Source organism: Chiloscyllium plagiosum, chromosome 34 (genome assembly GCF_004010195.1).
Source record: "Chiloscyllium plagiosum isolate BGI_BamShark_2017 chromosome 34, ASM401019v2, whole genome shotgun sequence".
NCBI classification, from domain to species: domain Eukaryota; kingdom Metazoa; phylum Chordata; class Chondrichthyes; order Orectolobiformes; family Hemiscylliidae; genus Chiloscyllium; species Chiloscyllium plagiosum.
In genome coordinates this window covers 21,484,108-21,509,880 of record NC_057743.1, presented here as the reverse complement: position 1 = coordinate 21,509,880, position 25,773 = coordinate 21,484,108, and the positions used below count along the sequence as shown (strand labels likewise).

The 25,773-nt window shown below is 43.9% G+C and overlaps 2 protein-coding genes across 2 annotated transcripts in view; one reads left to right on the top strand and one right to left on the bottom strand.

The window, feature by feature from the left end:
• Positions 1 to 25,773, bottom strand: part of LOC122540302 (ankyrin repeat domain-containing protein 65-like) — a 171,229-nt gene that overhangs the window by 18,478 nt on the left and 126,978 nt on the right. The window lies entirely within an intron of this gene.
• Positions 17,431 to 25,773, top strand: part of LOC122540303 (transmembrane protein 88-like) — a 34,100-nt gene continuing 25,757 nt past the window's right edge. Inside the window, exon 1 of the mRNA XM_043675808.1 lies at positions 17,431 to 18,327. Within this exon, the coding sequence (XP_043531743.1) occupies positions 18,052 to 18,327 (276 nt within the window). The 5' untranslated portion in view covers positions 17,431 to 18,051. The remainder of the gene's footprint in view (positions 18,328 to 25,773) is intronic.

The following is a 25,773-nucleotide window of genomic DNA, read 5'->3' as shown; positions in this document are numbered from 1 at the left end:
TAAACTGTTAACTGCTCCTGGTGTCTTGCTAGCACTCTGCATTTGTCTAATGATTCCTGTATCGCTCTCTATAGAGACTCTTTACTGGTGCTGTGTACTACCAATGCTGAGCTTCCCACTAATTGCTCAGGTCGGACCACCCTGATTATGAGGGCACATGTACATTTTGACCTACAGACAGACATAGTTATCTGAATCAACATGGGCAGGTGGAACTTGAACCTGGGCCAGAGGTAGGCACATTATCACCCTGCCACTAGAGCCCCTAGTATAGGCTTGCCAGTATCTTTAATTAACCTGTTGAGTTGAATTATGACACATGTCTGGAGCAGGTGGGACTTGAACACGGGCCAAAGACCGAGACATCACCACAGCACCATAAGACTTGTATGGTTACTATGTATAAGCAAGTCTGATGATAGATCGTCAACAATGTCTTGGACAGCTTCCAATCTGTCCTGACTTAGTACTGTATTGTGGAGTGTACTATAGACAATACATATTAAATATTACAGAAGGACCAGAAATCATACTGAGGGAAATAAGCCATTCTGTTTCACCTTTCTATGTTTTACCACTGTCTACACCACAAGTCTAACACCCACCTCTGCATCCAACATGCAATGTCTTGCTCCTGCCTGTGATTAATGTTTTCTGGCACAGTTCTGTCTATTTACAGATTCTATAAAATCCATTTTCTAGCTCTTTGACTGCTTCCTCAGACCAGACTACTCATTGAAAAATGCAATTCATTCACATTGGGGTTCTGCTTCCATGTCATCCCAAACAGCATTAAAGGATTGTGTCATTATTTCATTCCCACCTTAACACTGCCTGCTTTTACTGAGCAACGTTGAGTTTTAATTTGTTCCACTAATAAAGGCTGCTTGAAAGTTTTCATATCCTAATCGTTTTTCTCAATTAAGTGCAATGTTTTGAGTGAGAATTGTTAACACAATTAACATAGAACAAACCTAATGGTACAGTGGTAGTGTCCCTATCTTGAAGCCAGGTGGCCTGGGTCAAGTCCCACCTCCTTCAGAGGTGTGTAATACCATTTTGGAAGAGGCTGTTTAGACAATATTGAAAACAAACTTTGAGAGCTAGGGTCTGGTCAAACCCAGGCGATATCATATATACCATCTGATGACCTACACAATAGCAGAAACATAACCTGCTGAATGTTCCTGGGACAACATCCACATATTGAGGCAAATCCACAAATCCCACCCATCGATACTAAGTGACCCTGTTCAATGTTACCTTTCTCTGCAAACAAACAGAAATGTTTATGAGAAAAGTTATATTCTATTGTAACAGGGAATTATACATGAACAAGTACACCACATGGTCTACACAGCTGGGAACAGAGATTGATACGGTATTGGCTACAACACACTGAATAAACAGGTGTAATAAAGAGTTCTGGTGTCGTCTACATCACATTGTAAATACAGAATCAGGAACTGTACTAAGCCAACCTCTTTATGCATAATTATCTGATTAATGAGACAGTGAACCATCTCATCAGTTACGAATTAATTCCTTCCAGTAGTGGTTAGCAATAAATGATGGGGGTGAATGGTTCCTTTTGCACAATAACAATTCCCAGGCTTGGGTTATATCTATGCAGGATCATTATGACATTATTCATTTTACTTATTGATGCTACTCACTGGCTTGGCTGTGTTTTGTCTGCTGGATGCTGATATGTGTGGAACCCCATTGTCATATTGAAGAGATTATGAGTAGAATTCCAATCACGTTTGCAATTCAGAAGTTGCAAACAATTCAGTTTGCCTGTTATGGCTTAGTATCCACTCTTGCTCTCTCTATGTATAAAGATATACCTATTAGGAACACCTAAGTGTCTGCCCTACATTCATTATCTGCCTCCTATTATGTTAAAGGATAAAGTTGATTTGAGGATTGTGTCAACGGTGACCTAATCTCAAGGCAGAGATGACAGATTCAATTGCCACTAATTTTCAGCACAAGGCAACTACGTGTAATAACTGAATACAGCTATCTAATATTGCAGATCAGGTCAGTGAAAAAATCAGACAGTCTTACTTTGCAACTTCTCTTTAACCCATACAATATTACTCTATATCTTCCTAGCTACCACCGATGGTCTTTGATGGTTTCCCACTTACATCCTCCATTAACTGCAGCTCATTTTAAAACCTCTGCTGCCTACATCCTCTCCTCCACCTACTCACCAACCCTGTCCTTCACTCACCATCTTCCTGTGTTATTTGAGAGGGTATTTTAATTGGCCTGTACCTCAACTAAAGAAAATTAAATCAAACTAATGATAGACTTCTACAAAACAGCGATCAGACCACAGTTAGGATGGTAAATGCTGCATCAAATATACGTTAAATCAACAGAGAAGCTACAGTGTGAAATATATTCATCAGGATGATGTGATGGCTGAGAAACTAGAGTTAGAAGGACAGTTTGTGGTGTTATGTCACTTAATGGAGAAAAGGACATTTAATTCAGTTTAGTTTTTAATGATTAAGAGCTTTGATCGATAGTATTCATTTTCTCTGGGTGGGGAGTCAGCACAAGACTATCATTTCAAAGTAGGAGTGCAAGGAGAGAAATTACAAAACACATTTTTAGGCATGAAATGCTGAGCTACAGGGAATGGTTCCAGCACAGCCTCATTTGTTAAGTGATTTTTGTTTTGTTTGTGATGTGGGCACACAAGAGCTGACCTCCTTCAGAGTAGGCAAATAGAACAGCCAGGATCTTACTGAATGGTGGGCAAGTCTCAAAGGGCTGACTCCAACTCCTCATTTGTGTGATAGCACAGCAGCTTAATCCTTACATTACAGGGCTAATGATTCAGGGATGTCAGTTCAAATCCCACCACAGATGTTTAAATTAATTTAATAGAGTCATAGAGATGTACAGCACAGAAACAAACCCTTCGGTCCAACTCATCCATACCAACCAGATATCCTAACCTAATCTAGTCCCATTTGACCTGGCCCATATCCCTCTAAACCCTTCCTATTCATATACCCATCCAGATCCCTTTTAGATGTTGTAATTGTACCAGCCTCCACCACTTCCTCTGGCAGCTCATTTCATACACACACCACCCTTTGTGGGAAAAATTTCCCCTTAGGTCCCTTTTATATCTTTCCCCTCTTACTCTAAACCTATGCCCTTAGTTCTGGACTCCCCCACCCCAGGGAAAAGACTTTGTCTATTTATCCAATCTATGCCCCTCATGATGAGGAAGGATATTCTGGCTATTGAGGGAGTGCGGCGTAGGTTCACAAGATCAATTCCTAGAATGGCGGGACTACCATATGTTGAAAGATTGGAGCGACTGGGCTTGTATACACTTGAGTTTAGAAGGATGAGAGGGGATCTGATTGAGACATATAAAATTATTAATGGATTGGACACTCTGGAGGCAGGAAGCATGTTTCCGCTGATGGGTAAGTCCAGAACCAGAGGACACAGTTTAAAAATAAGGGGAAACGTCTTCACCCAGAGAGTGGTGGATATATGGAATGCTCTGCCCCAGAAGGCAGTGGAGGCCAAGTCTCTGGATCCTTTCAAGGAAGAGATTGATAGAGCCCTTAGAGATAGTGAAATCGAAGGTTATGGGGATAAGGCAGGAACAGGATACTGATTGTGGATGATCAGCCATGATCATAGTGAATAGAGGTGCTGGCTTGAAGGGCCGAATGACCTACTCCTGCACCTACTGTCTATTGTCTATGATTTTATAAACCTCTACTCCCCAGCCTCCAATGCTCCAGGGAAAACAGATAAAAAGCTGGTTTCTGTGAGTGTTAGACTAAAGATTACTATTAAAAACCCATCCGGTATTGCTGTAGGGAAGGAAATCTGCCATCGTTCCTTAGTCTGGCTTTATTTGGTTATTTGACTGTCATTGACACTTCCTGCAGTTGTCCAGCAGGTGGTGCAGTTGTACCTGGATGAATAATAAACACTTGCCTTGCAGGTAACACCCTGACCCCTGAATTCGAAAATGATTCCTTGCCCATTTGTAAATGTGTTGAGAAAATGCTGCCGGGTTTTTCTGTGAATTGTTACAATTCTCACAATGGAATCAGGTAAGGAATTCCAGAGTTCTGGCCCAGTAACAGCAGGAGAATGGCCTAAGACGATGGGGGACTCGGAGGTGAAGGGGCTGACAAACATTGCTGCTTTTGGTAATCTTATTCATTGTTCTTTCAGTGGGCATTACCGCAAGCTCAGCATCACAAACTGAACTGAACAGCTTGCTCGAAAGTTAAGAGTCAACCACATTTTTGTTAATGACCTGGAGTCCAGACCTGGGTCGTGATGGCAGATCTTCTTCCCTGTGAAGGACACTAGTCTCCCAGAGAGGTTTTGTTACTAGTTTGGTATTCCACATTGCAGAGTCTAGCTTTTGATTCCAAATTTATTAATTGAACTTGAATTTCACCAGCTGCCATGTTAGAATTTGAATATTTGTTCCTCGAATGTCCAGTGACATTCCCACTACCCTACTATCTCCCCTCATTCTTATTGATAGGAAAGTGCATCCAGCAGATTGGGTGTATTACAGACAACACGCACTAGTCAGGAAGGGAGGACTGGTTTTAGAGTCCAGTAGCAAGACAACAATCAAGTGAACTGTTCTGTACTGGGTGGTGCTTTATTAATTGGGGAGTGATACAGCTTTAATATTTGAAGCAAAGAAAGGTTAAAGGGAATGGGATTCATTTTGGGTTGCACTGGCATTGACCAGCATGAACAGAATGGGCTAAGTGGCCTCATGAAAGAGAAAAACACAGCACATGTCTCACATCCAGACTGCTATCTCTCCTACCATTATGTTCACAGTCTGACATAACTCCCAGAGGATGACGTGTCCATTTGTACAGCATTTCTCCCTTTTACGCCCATCCCTTTGAAACTTCCTTGTCAGGTGTGACATTCAGGGTTCTGTCTCCACCAGACACTGAATTTACATCTGCAGTCAGCTTTTGACTTCTTATTAACAAAAAAGTTGATTTAAAAGTTCAATATGTTAACAGTGGTTCAGTAATAGCACTGCTGCCTCCCAGCACTAGGGACCTGGGTTCAGTTCCAGCCTTGGGTGACTGACTGTATGCAGTTTGCATGTTTTCCATGTCTGCGGTTAGACCATGCAGTAATGTCCAAGGATGTGCAGGCAAGGTGGATTATCCATGGGAAATACAGGGGTTTGGGTCTGGGTGGGATGCTTTTTGGAGGGTCAGTGCAAACTTGATGGAGCGAATGGCCTGCTGTCACATTGTAGGGCTCAATGATTCTATGTCTTAAAAACTTCGGGATTCCTTTGTCATGACATTAGTTGCTACCACAATCTATAATAGCTATTATCAATGTCCCCATCCAATAAAATGATGAATGAAGGAATTCTGAAAAGCCTTGTTAGCTGTTGTGCAAAAAAAAATGCCAATTGTTATTCTTGCCCTGTGGTAAGTGGTATTGGGTGAAAGTATCAGAGAATAGAATTCCTGCAGTATAGAAACAGGCCATTCGGCCCATCAGTTACAATCCGACCGTCTGAAGAGAATCCCACCCAGAATTCCCCCCCACCCCCATTCCTATCCCAGTAATGCTGCATTTCCCTTGGCTAATCCACCTAGCCTGCACAACTCTGGACACTATGCGCAATTCAGCACCACCAATCCACCTAACCTGCACATCTTTGGACTGTGGGGGAAACCAGAGCACCCAGAGGAAACCCATGCAGACACACAGAGGGAGAATGTGCAAACTCCACAGAGACAGTTGCCCGAATGTGGAATCAAATCTGGGACCCTGGTGGTGTGAGGCAGTAGGGCCTCCATGCTGCCCTGGTAGTTAGGGTATGTTCATTTTGATAAAGGGTATTTCCCTGATGTGGGCAAACAGGCCCAACATTTACTGGGACCTCAGCAGCTTTGTTCAATTAGCATTTTCTGCTTTACTGCTCTGTAGCTTTTTTGACAAGCGGCTGTTGGAAGGATATTATTAAATTGGAGAGTGTTCAGAAACGATTTACCAAGTTGTTGCTGGGAATGGAGAACTTGAGTGCTAGGGAGAGGCTGGGACTTTTTTCAGGGAGTGTCGGAGGTTGAGGAGTGACCTTATACAGGTTTATAAAGTCATGAGGGACTTGGATAAGATGAAAAGCAAATAGCTCCCCAGAGGGGGAGAGTTCAAACCTAGATGGTATATTTTTAAGGTGAAAGGAGAAAATTTAAAAGGGAAATGAGGGCAACATTTTTACATACAGGCTGGTTCGCATGTGGAATGAACTGCCTTGTAGATGCAGGTACAGTTAGAACATTTAAAAGACATTAGGACAGGTACATGAATAGGAAAGGGATATGGACCAACTGCAAGCAAGTGGGACAAGTTCAGTTTGGGAAACTTGGTGGGCATGCAAGAATTGGACTGAAAGGTATGTTTCCCTGCTGTACGACTGTATGATTGTATGACTGTATAATGCAAAAGTGAGGACAACAATATCTTACATTGTTATAACGCAATTTGATGCTTCAGAATCAGCTGGACATGTTCTAATTAGCCTTCAAATGGCACTGATCACAGCTACATGGAAAGCATCTGAAATATTTGCAAAGATCAAGCCAAAAACTGCAACATTGCTGGGGGCTTAGTATCAGGGCCTCAACACATTCCTAACTGGATGGAAATTGTAGGTCTTCCTTTAACTATTTTTTTTTTGAAAAGCTGGTGGTTAATCTTTAGAGGATTTATGATCTTGATGCTAAGCTCAAAACTAGGCAGCCTGACGTCTACCAGTATATTGCTACTCACCTGCCTCAGAGAGCTGAATTGCTAAAAGCTCTTGATGTAAACTGTTACAATGTTAATACGAGATATCTGCTTTGAGTCTGCACGATGAACTCTGCTTGTCTGGGAATTTGCAGCCACTGCTGGCATGGGCTAGATTCTGTGTTGGTCATTCTAGGGATGCCAACTCTGGCTGTCACTGGGCAATAACCATCTGCCGCAGTGCCACCTCCTCACCCCCACTTATAATGTGCAGAGGACCTTTCCCCTGCAAAACATGCAATTGTCTGAAATAAAAACAGAAACTCAGCATCTGTCAAGAGAGAAGCAGGGTCAATGTTTCAAGTCTAGAATGACTCTTCTTCAGACCTGAAGGGAGGTGAAAGGGTGATGGAATCAATGTTGTTGGAAAGGACTGGGAGGGAGGGTGGAGTGGTCGTGTCAGAGAAAAGGTTAAGGGAGATTGTTCTGTGACACCTTTCATCCCCAAATGGCAAAGGAAGTGGAAATGGTTGTAGAGAGGACAAGATATTGATTCAGAAGCTAATAACAGAATGAAGAGGTGCTCTGGCTGAAAACAAGACTCTGAAAAGCAAGATGCAGACACAGGTGGGAGGATGGGGTGAGAGATATTATTTAAGTGGAGGACAGCATTCATGGCCTGATTTAGTTGAACTCAATGATGAGTCCGGGGAGCAGTGAATTGCTGAACCAGAAATGGAAGTGCTGTTCCTCCAGCTTGTGTCCTCTGACATGGTCTTCTCCAGGAGTTGTTTAGGAGTGGTCTGGCCATGCTGTCGGGTGTCTAGTCTGATATGGCCAGTGATGTGAAGCTTGGAGCAGAGCAGCACCCCTTCCACCACAGGCTGTGTATAAGCAGGAGCAGGGTGAGCAATCTGGGAAGGAGTGTGGGACAATGTCAACAGTATAGGATAGGCAGAGTTAAACAACGTCACCACCATCACAACCTGCCATATCCAGACATGAGTGGTCGTGGACAATTCAACAAGTAACAGGACCAGCTTTGAGACATATCCTACTGCTCAATGGTGTGAAAGATAAGGCTGAAACAACTGTGGCCAATAAGCCAAAAATGCTGAAAGAATCATAGAATCCTTCAGTGCAGAAAGAGGCCATTCGGTCCTTCAAGTCTGCACAAACCCTGCATCCCACCCCATCACCATGGCCCACATGGGGTTTTACCATGGCTAACCCACCTAACCTGCACATCCCTGAACACTATACTGGTTATCTTTTTTTAAAAAATTGGTCAATCCACCTAACCTGCACATCTTTGGACTGTGGGAGAAACTAGAATACCCTGAGGAAACCCACACAAACAAGGGAGAATGTGCAAGTTCTGCACGGACAGTTGCCTGAGGCTGGAATCAAATCTGGTTCCCTGACATGGTGAGGCTGCAGTGCTGACCACTGTGCCACCAGTGACCCATTTCAGCCTCTTCCTCAGCTCCCCAGCATCATGGATGAAGGTCAGTCTTCAGCCAATTCAATTCACTCCATACAATATGAAGAAGCAGCTGAAAGCACTGGATACTGTAAAGGCTATGGGCCCTGTCAACCTTCCAACAATTGTACTGAAGATCTGTGTTCCAGAAATAGCCACATCCCCAATCAAATTGTTCCAGTGCAGCTACAACACTGCTTTTGTCTGACAATCATGAAAATTGCACAGGTGGGTTCTCAGCTCAAAATACAGGACTAACTAACTCTACCTACCCACCCAATTACTTCCCCATCAGTCAATGCTCGATCATCAACAAAGTAATGGAAGGCACCATTGACAGTGCTATCAAGTGGCACCTGCACAATCATTAGCTGCTCACTGTCGCTCAGGTAAAGTTCTGCCAGAGTCACTGCTCTTCTCCTCATTACATCTTTAGTCCTAAATAGACAGAAGAGCCAAACTCAGGAGATGAGCTGGGAGTAACATCAAGGCAGCACTGGGACATCGAGGAGCCTGGGCAAAACTAGAGTCAATGGGAATAAGGGGGAAACTCTCTGCTGGTTAGAGTAACTCCCAACATAAAGGAACACCTCTCAGTTGTGGAACATCATTGCAGGAATTCGTCAGAGTAGTGTCTTAGGCCCTACCATCTTTAGCTACTTCATCAATTACCTTCCGTCCATCAGAGGGAGAGATATGGGGCTTTTCACTGATGATTGTACAAGGATCAGTGCAATCCAGCACTCCTCAGATACTGAAGCAGCTTATGTCCAAACATTGTAAGACCTGGAAGAACTTTCAGGTTTAAGCTGATATAAGTGGCAAGTAATATTTGTAAGAAATGACCATCCCCAAAAAGAGAGAATCTAACCATTTGCCCTTGAAATTCAAAGCATTTCCATCACTGTATCTCGATTATTATTGGGAGTTACCATTGATCAGAAACTGAACTGGACCAGATATAAAAATTTAGAAGTCTCGAGAGCAAGTAGGAGACTGGGAATTCTATGAGATGTAATTCAGCTTCCGGCTCCTCAAGCCTGTGCCCTATTCACAAGGCACCAATCCAGAGTGTGAAGGAATACTATCTACATGTCTGCATGACTACAGCTACAAACAGCACACAAGAAGCTTGATACAATCCAGGACAAAGCAATTCACTTGATTGGCACTCCATCCACCATCCTCAACAATTATACCCTCTTCTGCCACAGTGGCGATAGTGTGTGCCATCTACAAGCTATACTGCAGTAACTCATTAAGGCTCCTTTGACATCACCTCCCAAACCTAAACTTTTACCACCGAGAAGGACGAAGGTATCAGAAGCAAGGGAACATGGCCACCAAAAAGATCCCCTCCGCACAACACACCATCCTGATATGGCAATATAGCAATAGGTCAGAATCCTGGAACTGCCTTTCTAACAGCAGTATCACCTCCTCCATCCCCACCCCCAACCCCCCACCTCCATGGCCTACAAACAGTTCAAAAAGGAGCCTCACCACAACCTTCTCAAGGGCAATTAGGGATGGGCAATAAATGGTGGCCGAGCCCACAACATCCATATCCTACAAAAGAACAAAAAAGGCCAAAGTAAGGACTTGGATCCAGGAGATCACAACAGACAAACACATGAGCTTGCTGCTATTTCTATTACTTAAGATAACTGATTGTCCTGAACTGACCATACAGTTCAGAGGGCAGTCATCAATGAAGATGGCTCTCAGCATCCTTGTCATGGAGACTGTAATGACCAGAGCTAAGGAATGCTGGGGAAAAAAAGCATCATTTTGATAAAGATCATGCCCATTGAGCGTGAGTCGATTGGAATCTGTGGTCAAATGAGAATCAGTAATTAAGTCTCCAAAGAAAATAAACTGGAGTTCGACAAGAGCAAATTCAGATCTTTGAAAGACTTGTGGCTGCAATGATGTGCTAACTGGGCAGCAGTAAATCCATGAGATCTATCTTTCTTTATTGCGAGATAATATGTCATTAATTGTTTATATTGACCACAGTTTGCCTGTTAATTCCCCATTTAGTTTTTGTTGATTTTTATTTGATTTTTGAAGCAAAATGTATAAAAGGTGAAATATCTCCTAATTTTTTTTTCTTTGAGGTTGTTCAGTGAATTGGTTCTTTTGCTTTGCTGGTTTCCATGGGGATTGCAATTATCAGGACCCAGCATTTATGGGTTCCAGCAAGCTTTTGGCATTCCCCAAGTTACTGATGTCTTAACCATCTTTCCATGGCGCCACTGAGAGAATGCATCAGAATGGTCATGGACTTTTCAGCTCAATAAAAAGATCAACAATCTTCCGATGTCAGGTCATAAGGTCCAGGGACAAATGTATTATCTCTTTCTTTGGAGATAGTAACCATGGGAACAGCTGGACTGACTCTACATTGTCTCTAATGGTACTTGACAAAGTGATAGATAAGCATAAAAATAGAATATCAAGTTTTCAATCAGTGTTTATGAGCACTCAGCCAAGTTTTCTTCATAAATCTAAAGTGTCAATGCAAATTAAAATGCAAATTCCACCTGGTCCGGGACCTGATCCATTTCTGTCGACGGGCTGGTCTGCCGAGTGCCTTCCTGTCTCTCGACCAGGAGAAGGCGTTCGACAGGGTCGATCACGAGTACCTGCTCGGGACTCTGCGGGCATTCGGGTTCGGGACCCAGTTCGTTGCCTGGATCCGACTTTTGTACGCCGCCACAGAGTGTCTGGTTAAAGTTAACGGGTCCCTGACGGTGCCCCTTCGCTTCGGGAGAGGAGTGCGTCAAGGTTGCTCCCTGTCCGGCCAGCTGTATTCCCTGTGCGTGGAGCCTTTCCTGCGCCTCGGGGCTGGTTCTGCACGGCGCGGGCACGGGGGTGGTCCTCTCAGCCTATGCCGACGACGTGCTCCTCACTTTCACCGACCCGGCTGACCTGGGGAGGATGCGCGAGTGCCAGGCCGTGTACTCAGCAGTGTCTTCCGCCAGGATCAACTGGGCCAAATGTTCCGGACTACTGGTCGGTCCGTGGCGGGTGGACTCTCTGCCGGAGGAGTTACGGGGGTTCAGCTGGAGTACCACCCATCTCCTCTACCTGGGGGTCTACCTCAGCCCGGCTGAGGAATCCTGGCCGGCCAACTGGCAGGAACTGGAGGCCAAAGTCTCGGCTCGCCTAGGCCGCTGGACAGGACTGCTCCGAGTGCTCTCCTACAGGAGTCGAGTGCTGGTCATAAACCAGCTGATGGCCGCCATGCTGTGGTACCGGCTGGTCACTTTGGTCCCTCCTCCTGGCTTTGTCGCTGACATCCAGAGAACGTTGGTCGACTTCTTCTGGGACAAAAAGATGCACTGGGTCACCGCGCAGGTTCTGAGTCTCCCTATTGAGGAGGGCGGTCAGTCGCTGGTGTGCGTCCGCACCCAGCTCGCGACGTTCCGCCTTCAGACCTTGCAGCGATACCTTTACGTCGAGCCTCCTCCTAGGTGGTGCGCTCTGGTGACGTATTTTTTCCGCCAGGTGCATAACCTCAACTACGACATGCAGCTCCTGTTCGTCGACCATGACGGTTTGGATGTCGCCCTCAAGACGCTGCCTGTCTTTTACCAGGACCTGATCACTCTCTGGAACATGGTCGAATCGCGCCACACCTACCCTCCAGCAGGTGTAGCGGCTGTCGTCAGGGAGCCGTTGATCAGGAATCCGCACCTCCGTACTCACGGGTTCGAGTGGCTGTCGGAGGGGAGGGCCGTGGCAGCGAGGGTGACCAGGGTCGGGGATGTGCTGGGTACCGGGGGCCTGGGCTGGATGCTGCCGAAGGACATAGTGAGCAGGGCAGCGGTAGACGTCTGGTACGTGGCCACCGCCATCCGACGCCTTAAAACGGCGGTGCTCGGACCCGACGTAGTGCACCAGTTGGAGGACGCTCAGATATGCGGTGGGATCCCGTCCGCGCTCACCCTAGCCCAGACGGAATTTCACATTGGCCCCAAGGTCCCATACTTCCCGCGGGAGCCCGTGCCCCACAACCTGAGCCGCCTCCGGAATTTTCATTTTGTTCCCTTTCAGGGGGTAAAAAGGCGGGCCCTGTGTAGACTGCTGCTGCACACCGTCCACCTCTTCTCCCTTATCCACTGTCCGGACATGCCTTGGCGTGCCCATTTGCCACCGGGCCGTGGGGATCCCCAGTGTAGGGCTCTCTACGCGGGAGTCCTCCCCCTTTCTCTCGGGGATCTGGGGTGGAGGGTGCTGCACGCAGCAGTCCCCTGCAACCGCAGATTGCAGTGGTTCACGGACCCCCAGCCCAACTGCTTGTTCTGTGGCGCTGTGGAGTCCGTGGACCACGTGTATCTTGGGTGTGGGCGTTTGCACTCCCTTTTTGACTTTCTTAAAAACTTCCTCCTCTGCTTTTGGTTGCACTTCAGTCCCACGCTCCTGATCTTCGGGCACCCGGTATGGAGGTGGGAGGGCAGGTCTGAAGACCTCCTCGTGGGTCTGCTCCTGGGCCTGGCCAAACTGGCCATCAACAGGTCGAGGCAGCAGGCTGCAGAGGGGGTCGTTAGGGCCGACTGCCTGCCCCTCTTCCGGGGTTACGTTAGGGCCCGGGTGTCCTTGGAGAAGGAGCACGCGGTGTCCACCAACACCCTGGAGTTGTTCAGGGAGAGGTGGGTGCCGCAGGGAGTGGAGTGCATTATTTCTCCCTCCAACTCTATTTTGATTTAGTCCCTACCCTCCCCTTCACTGTTTTGATCACACAGCACTGCCCTTTGATGTGTAGGGCAGTGCTTCTCACAGGCCACTCGGGTGTTTTCCTATCTTCCTGGTGGTGGAAATTGAATAAAGATTCATGCACCTTGTGTCTCTCACTGTGTCTCACACCTGCACACACACACCATGGGTGCTGGGGAAAAATAAGCACTACCGCAGTTAGGCGGTAGTGTGGGGAAAAAAAGGAAGAGAAAGAGGGAAAAAAAATAAAATGCAAATTGATTTTTTAAAATCAGTTTATTGGCAAATCTTGCAGGAAAATATGGTGAAATCTGCTTTTTCTCATGTTTGAGCTAGTGTTGTTGATGGCCACTTAACAATGAACCATCACTAATGATAGGCCTCTCTTCTTAGATAATTTAGAATACGCTGAAATAATCACCTAATGACAGCAGCAAATAACCATACCACAGATACAGAAAGCACTGAGTGATGGTAATGAGATCATTGTCAGCTTGATAGGGAGGGTGTGGGTATTGCTTGCTCCAGGAACATGTGCTGGGTCCTTCCTTATTTCCGTAAATGGTTCCCTAAATGGTTCAGACACACAGTGGAAAATGGTATCAAGGTTGGACTGATGATCCCAAATTTGACGATACCTGTACTTGTTGACCAAAAGGAAATACTGCATTTGTATAGCCCTTTTACAACCGCCAGTTGAATCAAAACACTTTACACCCATTTTGGAATGTAGTCGCTGCTATGATACAGGAGACATGGCAGCAAATGTGCATTCAGAAAGCTCCCCCACCTTCAATGTGCTAATGATCAGATCATTTATTTTTGTAATATTGACTAATGGGAAAGTATTGGCCAGGATACCAGGGATAACTTTCCCAGCATTCTCCAAATAGCCACGATGTGGAGGTGCCAGTGTTGGACTGAAGTGGACAAAATCAGAAGACACACGACACCAGGTTATAGTCCAACAGGTTTATAACCTGGTGTCATGTGACTTCTGACTTCAGACAAATAGATCATTGTATCCACTGAGCTTGGGTTTAGTGTCTCAACCAAAAGACAGCACCTCCAACAGTGCAACATTCTGTGGAACATCAGCCTAGGTTTTGGTGCTTAGGACATTGAGTGGAACTTGAAGTCATGACCATGTGTGTCAGAGGCAAGAGGTCCAGCGGACACAGTGATCTAGCCACGTTTCATGTGGACACAGACTCCAGGCCCTATTTGTGCTGGTAGGCGAAATCCAGTTGGTTTCAGGCTCCTTGGAGTCTCTGTATGAGCTGCCGTGTGGTTGTTTTCAAACATGTATACATTTAGCAAAGAGTGGGGATAGATGAGTGCTATTCTGGCTGGCAATCAGTGACTAGTGGTATGTCTCAGGGATCAGTGTTGGGACCGCAACTATTTACAATTTATATGGATGATTTGGAGTTGGGAACCATGTGTACTGTAACAAAGTTTGCAGATGGTATTAAGATGAGTGGCAGAGCAAAGTGTGCAGAGGACTGCGAAACTTTGCAGAGGAACATAGGTACATTGTGTGAGTGGGAAAAGGTCTGGCAGATGGAATACAATGTTAATAAATGTGAATTCATAATTTTGGTAGGAGTAACAATAAAATCGATTATTAGTTGAATGGTAAAAAGTTGCAGCATGCAGAGGCACCTGGGTGTCCTTGTGCATGAATCACAGAAGGTTGGTCTGCAGGTGCAACAAGTAATTAGGAAGGCAAATGGAATTTTGTCCTTCGTTGCTAAAGGGGTTGAGTTTAAAAGCAGAGAGGTAATGTTACAGCTGTACAAATGCTGGTGAGGCCACACCTGGAGTACTGTGTGCAGTTTTGGTCTCCTTACTTGAGAAAGGATGGACCGGCACTGAAGTGGGTGCTAGGTTGATTCTAGAGTTGAGGGGGTTGGCTTATGAGGAGAGCAGAGTAGATTGAGATCATATTCATTGGAATTCAGCAGAATGAGGGGGGATCTTATAGAAACATGTAGAATTACGAAGGGAATGGATAAGATAGAAGTAGAGAGGATGTTTCTACTGGGAGGTGAAACTAGGACAAGAGGCCATACCCTCAGGATTAGAGGAAGCAAATTTAGGACTGAATTAAGAAGGAACTTCTTCACCCAGAAGGTTGTTAATCTATGGAATTCCTTGCCCAGGGAAGTAGTTGCCGCTACTTCAGTAAATACTATAAAGCTAAGGTAGATTTTTTTTATAAAATAAAGGAATTAAGGGATACGGTGAGAGCACGGTTAAGTGGAGCTGAGTCCATGAAAAGATCAGCCATGATCTTATTGAATGGTGGAGCAGGCTCGAAGGGCCGGACGGCCTACTCCTGCTCGTATGTTCTTAGCAAAGTGAGAACTCCAGTGGAGTAACCTCACCTTCAGCAGCCTGAAGTCAGCTGCTGTCAGAGCTTCAAGTGGATAAGAGGGGACATCTTTTATTAAAACTCAGTCAGGGGATCTGGATCTGGCCCTCGTTGGCTGCGACAGCCTTTATTACACATTCCTAGTTCCCCTTGAGAAGGTGGTGGTGAGCTGCCATCTTACACTGCTGCAGTCCTCTGCTCACTAAGGAATGAATGATTTGTCCAGATTGTTTGATGCTTTTCAGGACTTAGCAGCAGCTCTGAATTTGTTACCAAGGGCTGTGAAAATATATTGTAAAAGGTGGAAGCAGAATGTGAGGAGGTAGGAGCCAAAAGGCATCGCAATGGGGAAGAAATAGATGAGGAGGACAGAAATAGGGGAAAGAATGATATGGAAGAAAGGAAGGGAAATGAAGAGATGAAGGCAAGGGAAAATCAGTGGCAATGAAAGGGAAGGTCAATGGATAGCAAAAGAAGTAAGATGCATATAGATTTTAATGAAGTGGTAGGAAAGAACTTACATTCATATATCACCTTTCACATCCTCCGTATGTTCAAAAACATGGACTAGCAAGAAAATACCATTGATATGTAGTCATTGTTATATTGTGGGAAGATACTGGACAGAGCAAAGTTCCACAAATGAGATATTTGGTAATGACAATGTCAACATCTGGATCTCTGATATCTGTTGTTCTAATATGGTTGTCTGCAGCATTGACTGATATAGATTACAGGAGGCTACATTGTCAGTAAACGTGGCTGTTTATTAAACATAGTAACTACTAACTGTTCACAGGACAAGGCTCTACATGAGGTTGTTTGACAGACCCATCTCTCAATCGATATGGTAGCCGTATGACCTTACATCACTTTCCCTGATAACGTAGGCTACTTTATTCAAATATTAAAATCAACCTCTTACGCTACATTCCCCTCTCTCTACTCATTACATCACTCACATTGCTTATTCTACAAGTCAGCTTCAGAAGAATTAAAATTATAATTAAAAGTGTCTGTTTTTTTTATATTCACCTGAGTGTCAGTGTTTGGTGACTCTTAAAACATGCCTCTGCTCCCAATATGTGTTATTTGAGAAGTAAGAATATCTGCTGTGTTCCTCCGGCAACATTTTGAGATCACCTCCTCATAAAGTTCTGCTATTGAGCTGTGGCAAGATGCAATTCTTGCACTGATACAAAGGCAGTGCGACCCTGTCTCCCTTCTGCCACATGTCTAGGCCTCTGAAAGGGCTGTTAGTAAGACACACACATTCTACTATCCTTAGACACAGCAGCTGCATGTGAATGGACTCCTACCTTGCACTTTGCAGGTCAGGTTCTGTACGGCCGTTGATCTATGAGAATATGGAGTGAACATTACTGTGCAGGATGGTTTCTATAACTTGTTAACCTTGCGGTATTATCAAGGCCTCCTCACCATACCAGGATTCACAGTTATCCTATTGGATCTCTGGGAAAGGTGTCTGCACTGCAGATAATCTTGCAGGTGCTGCATACTCCATGGTGAACTGGGCTATTGCAAAGCCATCCTTCGTGCTGATACAGATTCACGTTGTGGACTCGAGGTTCCAATTAAGGGGGGTTTGGTGCTGCGCTTAATGGAGATGAGGAATTAAGTTGTTAAAACACATTTGTCAATGGGTTGATGGCAGAATATGAAAAAGAGAATGGGGGCAGATTTAAAAACTCATAAATCCCTTTGGCAAATGATGACAGAATTGATACAGCCTTTCATCAATTAAATGATTAATTTTGCTTTATTTTAATTTCTGAAATTAATAAAGTGATTGCAAAGTTATTGATATTTAAATAAATTGTTGGTCATGTAACTGAATTATGTATAAATTTTATTCCATTACCAGAGCTTCATCTATTTTAAGCATTGGTTGGCTACAAAGTATGATGTAATATAAGTATTGCTATGAGCTACTCTACACGAATTATAGAACAGTAATTTTATTTGTTTATGGTTCCTCGATGCTGCAGTGTAAGAATCAATGTAAAATTTTAAAACTGCATTGTGCTGTGTAGCAAAATATTATTAAGGTAATGCTATTGGGAATTACTCCTAATGTTGGATTGAGAACATAAGGACTATTTATTTCCTAAATGCAGGTTTGAAAAATGCTACACTTCAGTCCACTACTTGTTCTTAAGCACAGAATGCATGGTACTTCTTTAAGATTTTGCACCTTGTGTATGTAACTGCAGCTGGTACCTGGTGGATGCTGCTTCAGTTTATCCTGACTGTCTGATACCCAGGTGCTGATCTGGGTGGTGCATTCTGTGGCTGGGGATACAGCACAAGGGGATTGGTTCGTGGCAGGAAGGACTGCATCCTCAGGCTGCTTGTTAATCTCGACTAACTGGCTTAGTGTCAAAAGACTGATAGAATCAGCTGCCGTTTGTGGATGCTGCTCAGGCAAGGCTGGAACTCCTCACCAGCCCTCAACGCTAAGAGTAATTCATATCAATTGCAGGACGGGGCACCGTTAATGTGGGAATAACAGAGTGACCGACAAGGAAACTATTTGTGTGGATCGGAGCCTGTAGCCCCAGTATCTCGTCGGACCCTGAACGCTGAAGCTGGGAGCTGCAGCAAAAAAATCAATTAACTGTGGAAGACAAATCAAAAAAGAAATATCTGCAGTGGTAAAATGGCAGGGCAAGAAATTGAGGACTTTGATGCCGACAGTGTATCGGACACAGCTTGCATGCTCAATCATGTTCACCCTCCACCGTACAGCATTGATGACCAGCCATGGCCTCTGGAAACACGCAGCATGTGCGAGTTCTGGGGATGGGCTTTCCTGGTCACTGCCTTTAACTTTCTGCTGTTCCTCCTGAACTTTGTCCTCATGGGCACTGTGTTTTGCATTGTGCTGCTGCCCACTATCGTGGTGGTGTACTTTGGGTTTCAATGTCACTCCAGGGTAAGTAAGTCATGGCTAATTCTCAATTTGTTTTGTAGTGGCTGTGAAATGAAGCTGAGGGGCCTTCTGCCCTAGTTGAAGATACAATCCTTTAACTTTAGTCGGTTGTAAAGACTGCATGAATCTTTCGATAATTATGCCTTTTCCATGATTGTGGGTGAGGTGTTCTCGTTGAATGTTAAAGGATAGAATTGCACCGGTTGTGATGAATAGAGAGAAGGGATCGTGCTCCTTTTATGTGGATCTAAATTCACCTCTTCATCTGAGTGATAGAGGATTGCTACTGATGATGACCTGCTAGTGAGGAAGTAACATTCCCTAAAGCTTGTCTAATATTAATAAAAAAAACTTTCAAACGCAAACAGATGGTGCAGCAAAAAAACCATTAAAATGCTCCAGTTCTGTCAGCAGTGCCAGTGAGTGAATCTTAGCTACTGCTCTGCAGCTGCATGTGATGCCTCGGGTGTGAATCATACTGTAACAATATAGCCAGAAACTTTAGTCAATGAGGCATAGTAGACTATTTTCTGTAGCTATCTTACGTTAAAGCAAATTTTTATCTAAAGGTGTACTTTTAAGGTAAAAGAACTCAAGTTTCAATCTTCCACACGTGGTAGAGATTGCAATGATCGACCTTTTAAACAGGATCTCAGAATTACCTTTAACAATGCTTCCTTTGAGAAAAAAATCATGTCTTAATGTAAAAACAAAGAATACATAAGGGAATCTTGATCCATTTTTATAAGTCACAAACCAGGCTATTGTTTGATTTAATGATGGGCCACAGGCTAAGTGGAAGTGTAGGTTTGATTCACATCTGCACCTGTCAGTAAGTCACTGCAAAATTCCCAAATTCCCACTTTAGGGGGATCCGGTTACTTGTGACCACATACATTTAATTATCAAGGACTGCAAAACGTGGACAACTTACCTGCTGAGCCATGTTTTCTTTGTTCTTTCATGCGATTGAGCTTCGCTGGCTAGACCAGCATTTATTGCCTAGTACTAACTGCCATTGAGAAGGTGGTCGTGATCCATCTTGAACCCATGGCAGTCCAAATGGTGTAGATACACCCACAGTGTAATTGGAGTTCTAGAATTTTGATCCGTGGTCTTGTGTATATCTCGGGAAGGGGTGTAGGTGAAAATCTGGGATCAAGTTGCTTCCTTGTCTGCATTCCCAGATGTTGATGTATGAGAACTTAAACTGGAGAAATAAACTGAAATTACCAGTAACTTTTAAACTGCTTCAGCATCAAAGAACTTAAAAATCTATCAAGTGATAGAGTGAGTCAGTATTTTCCATTAACAGGTCTGTACCCATTGGAAAATTTCCTTTTTGTATTAAAATAATCCCCTCTCTATGTTTCTGAGTTTTAAGCGTATAGCCTTAAGAAACTTTCCCAGTTCATTTGAAGATGACATGTAAAATTAGCTTCATTTGAAAACCCACAGTGAAATTGAATGAATAGTTGTGTGTTGCTAAACCTAAAGTAATCTCAACACAAATTCATGAGGGAAACAATGAGACATGATGTGAAACTAAGATTACACTGTACCTTAGCAACGCACAGTGAGCTACTCAGAGGACCACATTTTTGTTTTGCTTCTCTGATGATTACAGCTTATACCTGATGCTGTGACATTGATATGACTGTGGCATTTGGTGGAGATGGACACAGTATTTATTGTTCTGAGGAAGGGTCGCCTAACCTGAATCTGCTTTCTCTGCACAGATGCTGTCAGACTTGCTGACTTTTCCCAGTAATTTCTGTTTTTGTTACAGTATTTATTATGTCACCCTGTTGTGGGAGGCAGAGACATGTCTGGCTAAGGTCTTGCTGTTCAAACTTTTAGTTACATCCCAGGGTTCTCTTTGTACAAGTCTTATGGTATCCAGTTATAATACTTGTTGGTCAAGCCTTAAATCAAGACAGGAGGCTGATGGGGATGAGAAGGAAGAAAAGCCCCACATTTCTGGGCAAAAAGGGTTATGAAGGCCAACAAATAATGGATATCTGGTGGAAATGAGTTCTGCAGCAAATTGTTTCCATTTGCCCAGATAACGCGAAGGTTTTTATTCAGATTATTTTAGAGTGTAGCAGAATCCATATTACACATTAGTTTGTGTAAACGTAAGAGAAAGGCAAATTAGATTACATTACATTACAGTGTGGAAACAGGCCCTTCGGCCCAACAAGTCCACACCGACCCGCCGAAGCGAAGCCCACACATACCCCTACATTTACCCCTTACCTAACACTACGGGCAATTTAGCATGGCCAATTCACCTGACCCTGCACATCTTTTGGACTGTGGGAGGAAACCGGAGCACCCGGAGGAAACCCACGCAGACACGGGGAGAACGTGCAAACTCCACACAGTCAGTCGCCTGAGGCGGGAATTGAACCCGGGTCTCAGGCGCTGTGAGGCAGCAGTGCTAACCACTGTGCCACCGTGCCGCCCCTAAATGAGGAGCTTGTATTTATTTAGCAACTTTCATAACCTCATGAGGTTCTAATGTGCTTGTCAACCAATGAATTAGGTGTAGAAGATTAGTCACTGCTGCAACATGGAGAAATGGGCCTGTCAGTTTATGCACAGCAAGATCCCACAAACCACAATGGGATAATCAATCAGGCAATTTGCTTCTGAGGAATGTATTCATGAGATAAATCATGGGTAATACCCTAGAAGAACTCACCTGCTCTTGGTCAAATGGTGCCATAGTATCTTGCACTTCTATATTGGTTTAGTGTCTTTTCTGAAAGTGTAGCATTCCTTCAGTACTGCAGTGCAGCATCCACCTAAATTGTTGGTTTCTTTCATGTGCTGTGCCTGATACAAATGATCAATATTTTATGTACGTCAATCATTTCCATTTGACTTTAAAGAATACCCTGAGCTCCTATGTTTAGGAGCTGGAATACTGAGTGGAAACAGTTGGCAGCTCTTCTCCATGTTTTCACTTCTTGTCACGAGTCTTTATTCAGTATTCTGCACGTAGACCTGTACTTTCAGGTCCCAGGGTTCCTTTCACTTCAAAGTGCTGTTGACGTATCGTGAATCACCCTCTGTGGCCATAACACTCCTGTAAATGCCAAGGGGGTTGTTAAAGCTGCAGTGACTGATTGGAGATTAGCAGTAAAGTGTTGGGATGCAGTTGGATGCTGTAAACACCATTATTTATAACATGTCTTAATCACAGTGTAAGTTGAGAATCTCCTATTTTGTTTAACAGCAATGTATGCTATTTGATGGTTCAAATGTTTAAACTAAGTTAAGTAGCAACAAACAATGGGGTCTTGGACCTGCAATTCTGTTCCACTACCACAACAGGGGACTCCCCCACTAGGAATACAATTCCTATCTGAATTTTCACAGCCCAACAATGTAATTAATCTGCGCTGGAAATATTGAAACCCTATGTTGCAAGTAGCTTGGTGGAGGCCTGTACCATAAAAAAGGAAGGACCCTTCGCCAGGAGAGTGTTGCTGTTGTGAAAGCAGTTTCTCAGAAGTTGCTGGATCCTTGCTTCCACCTTTATGAGCATTCTGAGAATCTGCTTCATGGGAAGGCACCAGAGATGAGATAGGGCATTCTGTGGGTGACAACTTCTTCCACGTCCTTTTAAGTTGCCAGAACTTGCCTCCGTTTGAGAAACACCTGTGATAAACAGTGCAGAAACCCAGAATAAGCAACACAATGCTTACTGTGGCAAGACCCCTCACAGCAAAGACATTCCAGTGTGCACTGGCCACTGGGTAAACCATGGACCAATATGTTTAAGGTAAGCTACGTTATTTGCAAAATACATAGAATTACCTTTTCTCAGTCCTTAATGTTGATCAAGAGAAATCTTATTTTACAGAATTATTTAATTCTTGGGAATGTCGTGATCACTGCAAATCCAGGTTAAACTGAGGTAAAGGAGTGTAAAACATAGAGTCTCTTGTAGTCAGACATTAACCATATCTTGTCATGTGAGAAAGTGGACCACAAAATCAACACTACCTATTGAAATGTCCACACCAATACTTGCTATTCATCTAAGATCAAGCAAAACTGTGGATTATTCAAATCCTCCTAACTTTCACCATTCTGTCATGGCTCTCTGGCCTGTACAGCTATTCAATTTATTTTGCATGATTCTGCTCCACATGTACAGAATTTATATCTCTATAAGACCTGGAGAATTTATTGATGATATCTGTTGGTCCTTAATATGGCATCCAATGTAATCCTGTTGGAGTCATCAGATCTTAAATAATCTTTCTCCTTGGCTCCACCACACTCTGTTGCATTGTTAACCAACCAGCTAACCTCTCATCTCCAGCCTCCATTTGTGTAACGCCTATTCCTCATTACTTTTGCCTTCTTTGTGCTTTATTTGCTTCTTGTCCTGCCAGTGAGCTCATTTTCTCGCTAAGTTTCTCTTGGTAAGGTTTCTGCAGCCTTTAAACTTTACGAACTGCAAATGCAATAAATTGAATCTTTAAGTGAGCCATACTTACAGCTGTTCTCTGCACTGCTGGATGACAGCCCAGTCTTTGGAGTCTGTGCCACAATATAAATGATGCAGTAATTTCCTTCCAGGGGCAAGAAATACCACCTCATTACAAAGTGATAAATACAAATGGTTTCTGCTGAAGCTGCTTGCCCAAGGGGATTGCTATTTTCTGCAGGTTGGAGATGAAGGTGAGAACTGTAGAATGATCAAAAAGGCTAATGGAACACTGACCTTTATGTCTAGAGGAGTGGAACCCAAGGACGTAAATGTCACGCCTCAGCCACACAAAATGCTGCTTCTACAACATCTGGCATTTGCAGTTCAAGGCACTCTGAACACCTTGAGAAGGAGATATTGGCATTGGAGAGTTACCAGAATGAAACCTAGGCTGTGAGGATTAAATTGCAAGAGGCGTTACATAGAGTCATAGAGATGTACAGAATGGAAACAGACCCTTCGGTCCAAATCGTCCATGCCAACCAGATATCCTAAACTAATCTAGACTGATTTGCCAGGATTTGGCCCATATCCCTTTAAACCCTTCCTAATCACCCAGATGCCTTTTAAATGTTGTCATTGTACCAACCTCCACCACTTCCTCATTCTATACATGCACCACTCTCTGTGTGAAAAAGTTGCCCCTTAGGTCCTTTTTAAATCTTTCTGCTCTCACTTTAAACCTATGCCCTCTAGTTTTGGACTCCCCTGCCCTGGGGAAAAAGACCTTAGCTATTCGCCCTATCCATGTCCCTCATGATTTTATAAACCCAAAATATTACCCCTCAGCCCCTGGTGTTCCAGGTAAAATAGTCCCACCCTATTCAGCCTCTCCCTATAGCTCAAACCCTTCAACCCTGGCAACATCCTTGTAAATCTTTTCTGAACCCTTTCAGATTTCACATTTTATCTATACCAGGAGACCATAACTGTGCTGGGGTGAATACCTTGGAATTTAGAGTGAATTGATTAGGGTTGATGAACATATTACAAACTCAAAGCTAATGCACAGGTCCCCACCCACCCCAACAATGCTCAATGTCTTAGAGTTTCACACTGGCCTCTAGATTTCATCAGAGGACACCCTAATTAATATGAGAGGTTGGTCTCCAAAACAGCTCAAACCAACAGCTTTAAGAACCCCAAATTCATCGATGGAAAGCATTAACATTGGTGGTTTTTGAGGCTACAGCTTTAAAATTGTTTGGAAGGTATTTTATTTAATATTATAAAATGGAAAATATAAAATAATATAGTAAAAGTGGTAGTGATTAAACTAGGCTGCTCCAGTTCAAGATTTAACCTTGGTCATTCTGATGGACCATAAAGCTTTCTGTGCTATATAAATGTCATCTGTAGATTTAAATTAAATTCACTCTGCAAATCAATTAGATTTGGAATTTTGACATTGAATTTTGTTTTTTAAATAATGGCTTTCATAATTTCACTTGTATCAGGGGCTAGTTGTTAAGTAGTAAATTCACTATTATTTCTCTGTTTGATCTTTCACACCTTCAAAATGGTTATATTTTTCCCAGAATAATTTGAATATTTTGGGAGGGGTTGGTGGTTGGTGGGGGTCTAGTTGTAGTGGCAGAGAAAGAGAACAGCATGAAAGCCACTTCCTTTGTAATATTGAATTGCAGTAAGAGAGCATTATAAACGACCTGCCTCACTGCCAGTCAGGCTATCATCAGTACGAGTGGATTTTTCACAGAGCGAACTTCTCTTAACAGCAGGATGAAGCATTTACGGGCATAGTGAGTGACACTGACTACTTTTAAATGATGGGCAGGTGAGTGGTTCCCATAGATCAGAAACATCAATCAGCCGATAAGATAACACCCATCACAACCAATTTTCACAGAAACCACTTTGTTCCTGAAATGGACATTGACGACTGTTGATTTATTTCAACAGAGACAGCTGTTTCCCTTCATCCTGTCTTGGAAAATCAGTGCTAATAAGGGTTCCCCTGGCAACTTCACTGCCACCAAGAAACTTGTGAGAGATGGGGGATGCAGGAAAGTGAAAATAAATGTAGTGTGCAGCCACAAAGAGTACAGCACAAGGCCCTATGTCGCTCAGGACTGTGAGTAGGTCCAGCTCACCACTATTACTGAGTTTTTCCAACAGATTAAAAGAAACATTCATTCACTTTGTGATGATGGCTCTGGGATTTCCTAGTGGACTACTCATCCCTTTTTTATTCACTTGTGGGGCATGAGACATGGGAAATGGGACACGAGCGTTGCTGGGTGAGGCAGCATTTATTGCCCTTGAGGAGGTGGTGGTGAGCTGCCTTCCTGAATCACTGGAGTCCATGTGCTGTGGGTAAACCTACAATGCCATTCAGGAGGGAATTCTAGAATTTCGACCCAGTGACATTTCCAAGTCAGGATGGTGAGTGGCTTCAAAGGGAACTTGCAGAGGGTGGTGTTCCCATGTATCTGCTGCCCTTGTCCTACTAGGTGGAAGCAGTTGTGACATTGGAAGGTGCTGTCTGAAGATCTTTGGTGCATTTCTACAGTGCACCTTGTAGGTAGCACACACAGCTGCTCCTGAGCATTGGTAACGGAGGGAGTGGAATGTTTGTGGACATGGTGCCAGTAAAGAGGGCTGCTTTGTCCTAGATGGTGTCAAGCTTCTTGAGTGTTGTTGGAACTGGACTCACCCTGAGTTGTGCCTTGTGGATGGTAGTCAATAAGAGTCAGGAGGGTAAAAACAATGACTGCAGATGCTGGAAACCAGATTCTGGATTAGTGGTGCTGGAAGAGCACAGCAGTTCAGGCAGCATCCGAGGAGCAGTAAAATTGACGTTTCGGGCAAAAGCCCTTCATCAGGAATAAAGGCAGAGAGCCTGAAGGGTGGAGAGATAAATGAGAGGAGGGTGGGGGTGGAGAAAGTAGCATAGAGTACAATGGGTGGGTGGGGGAGGG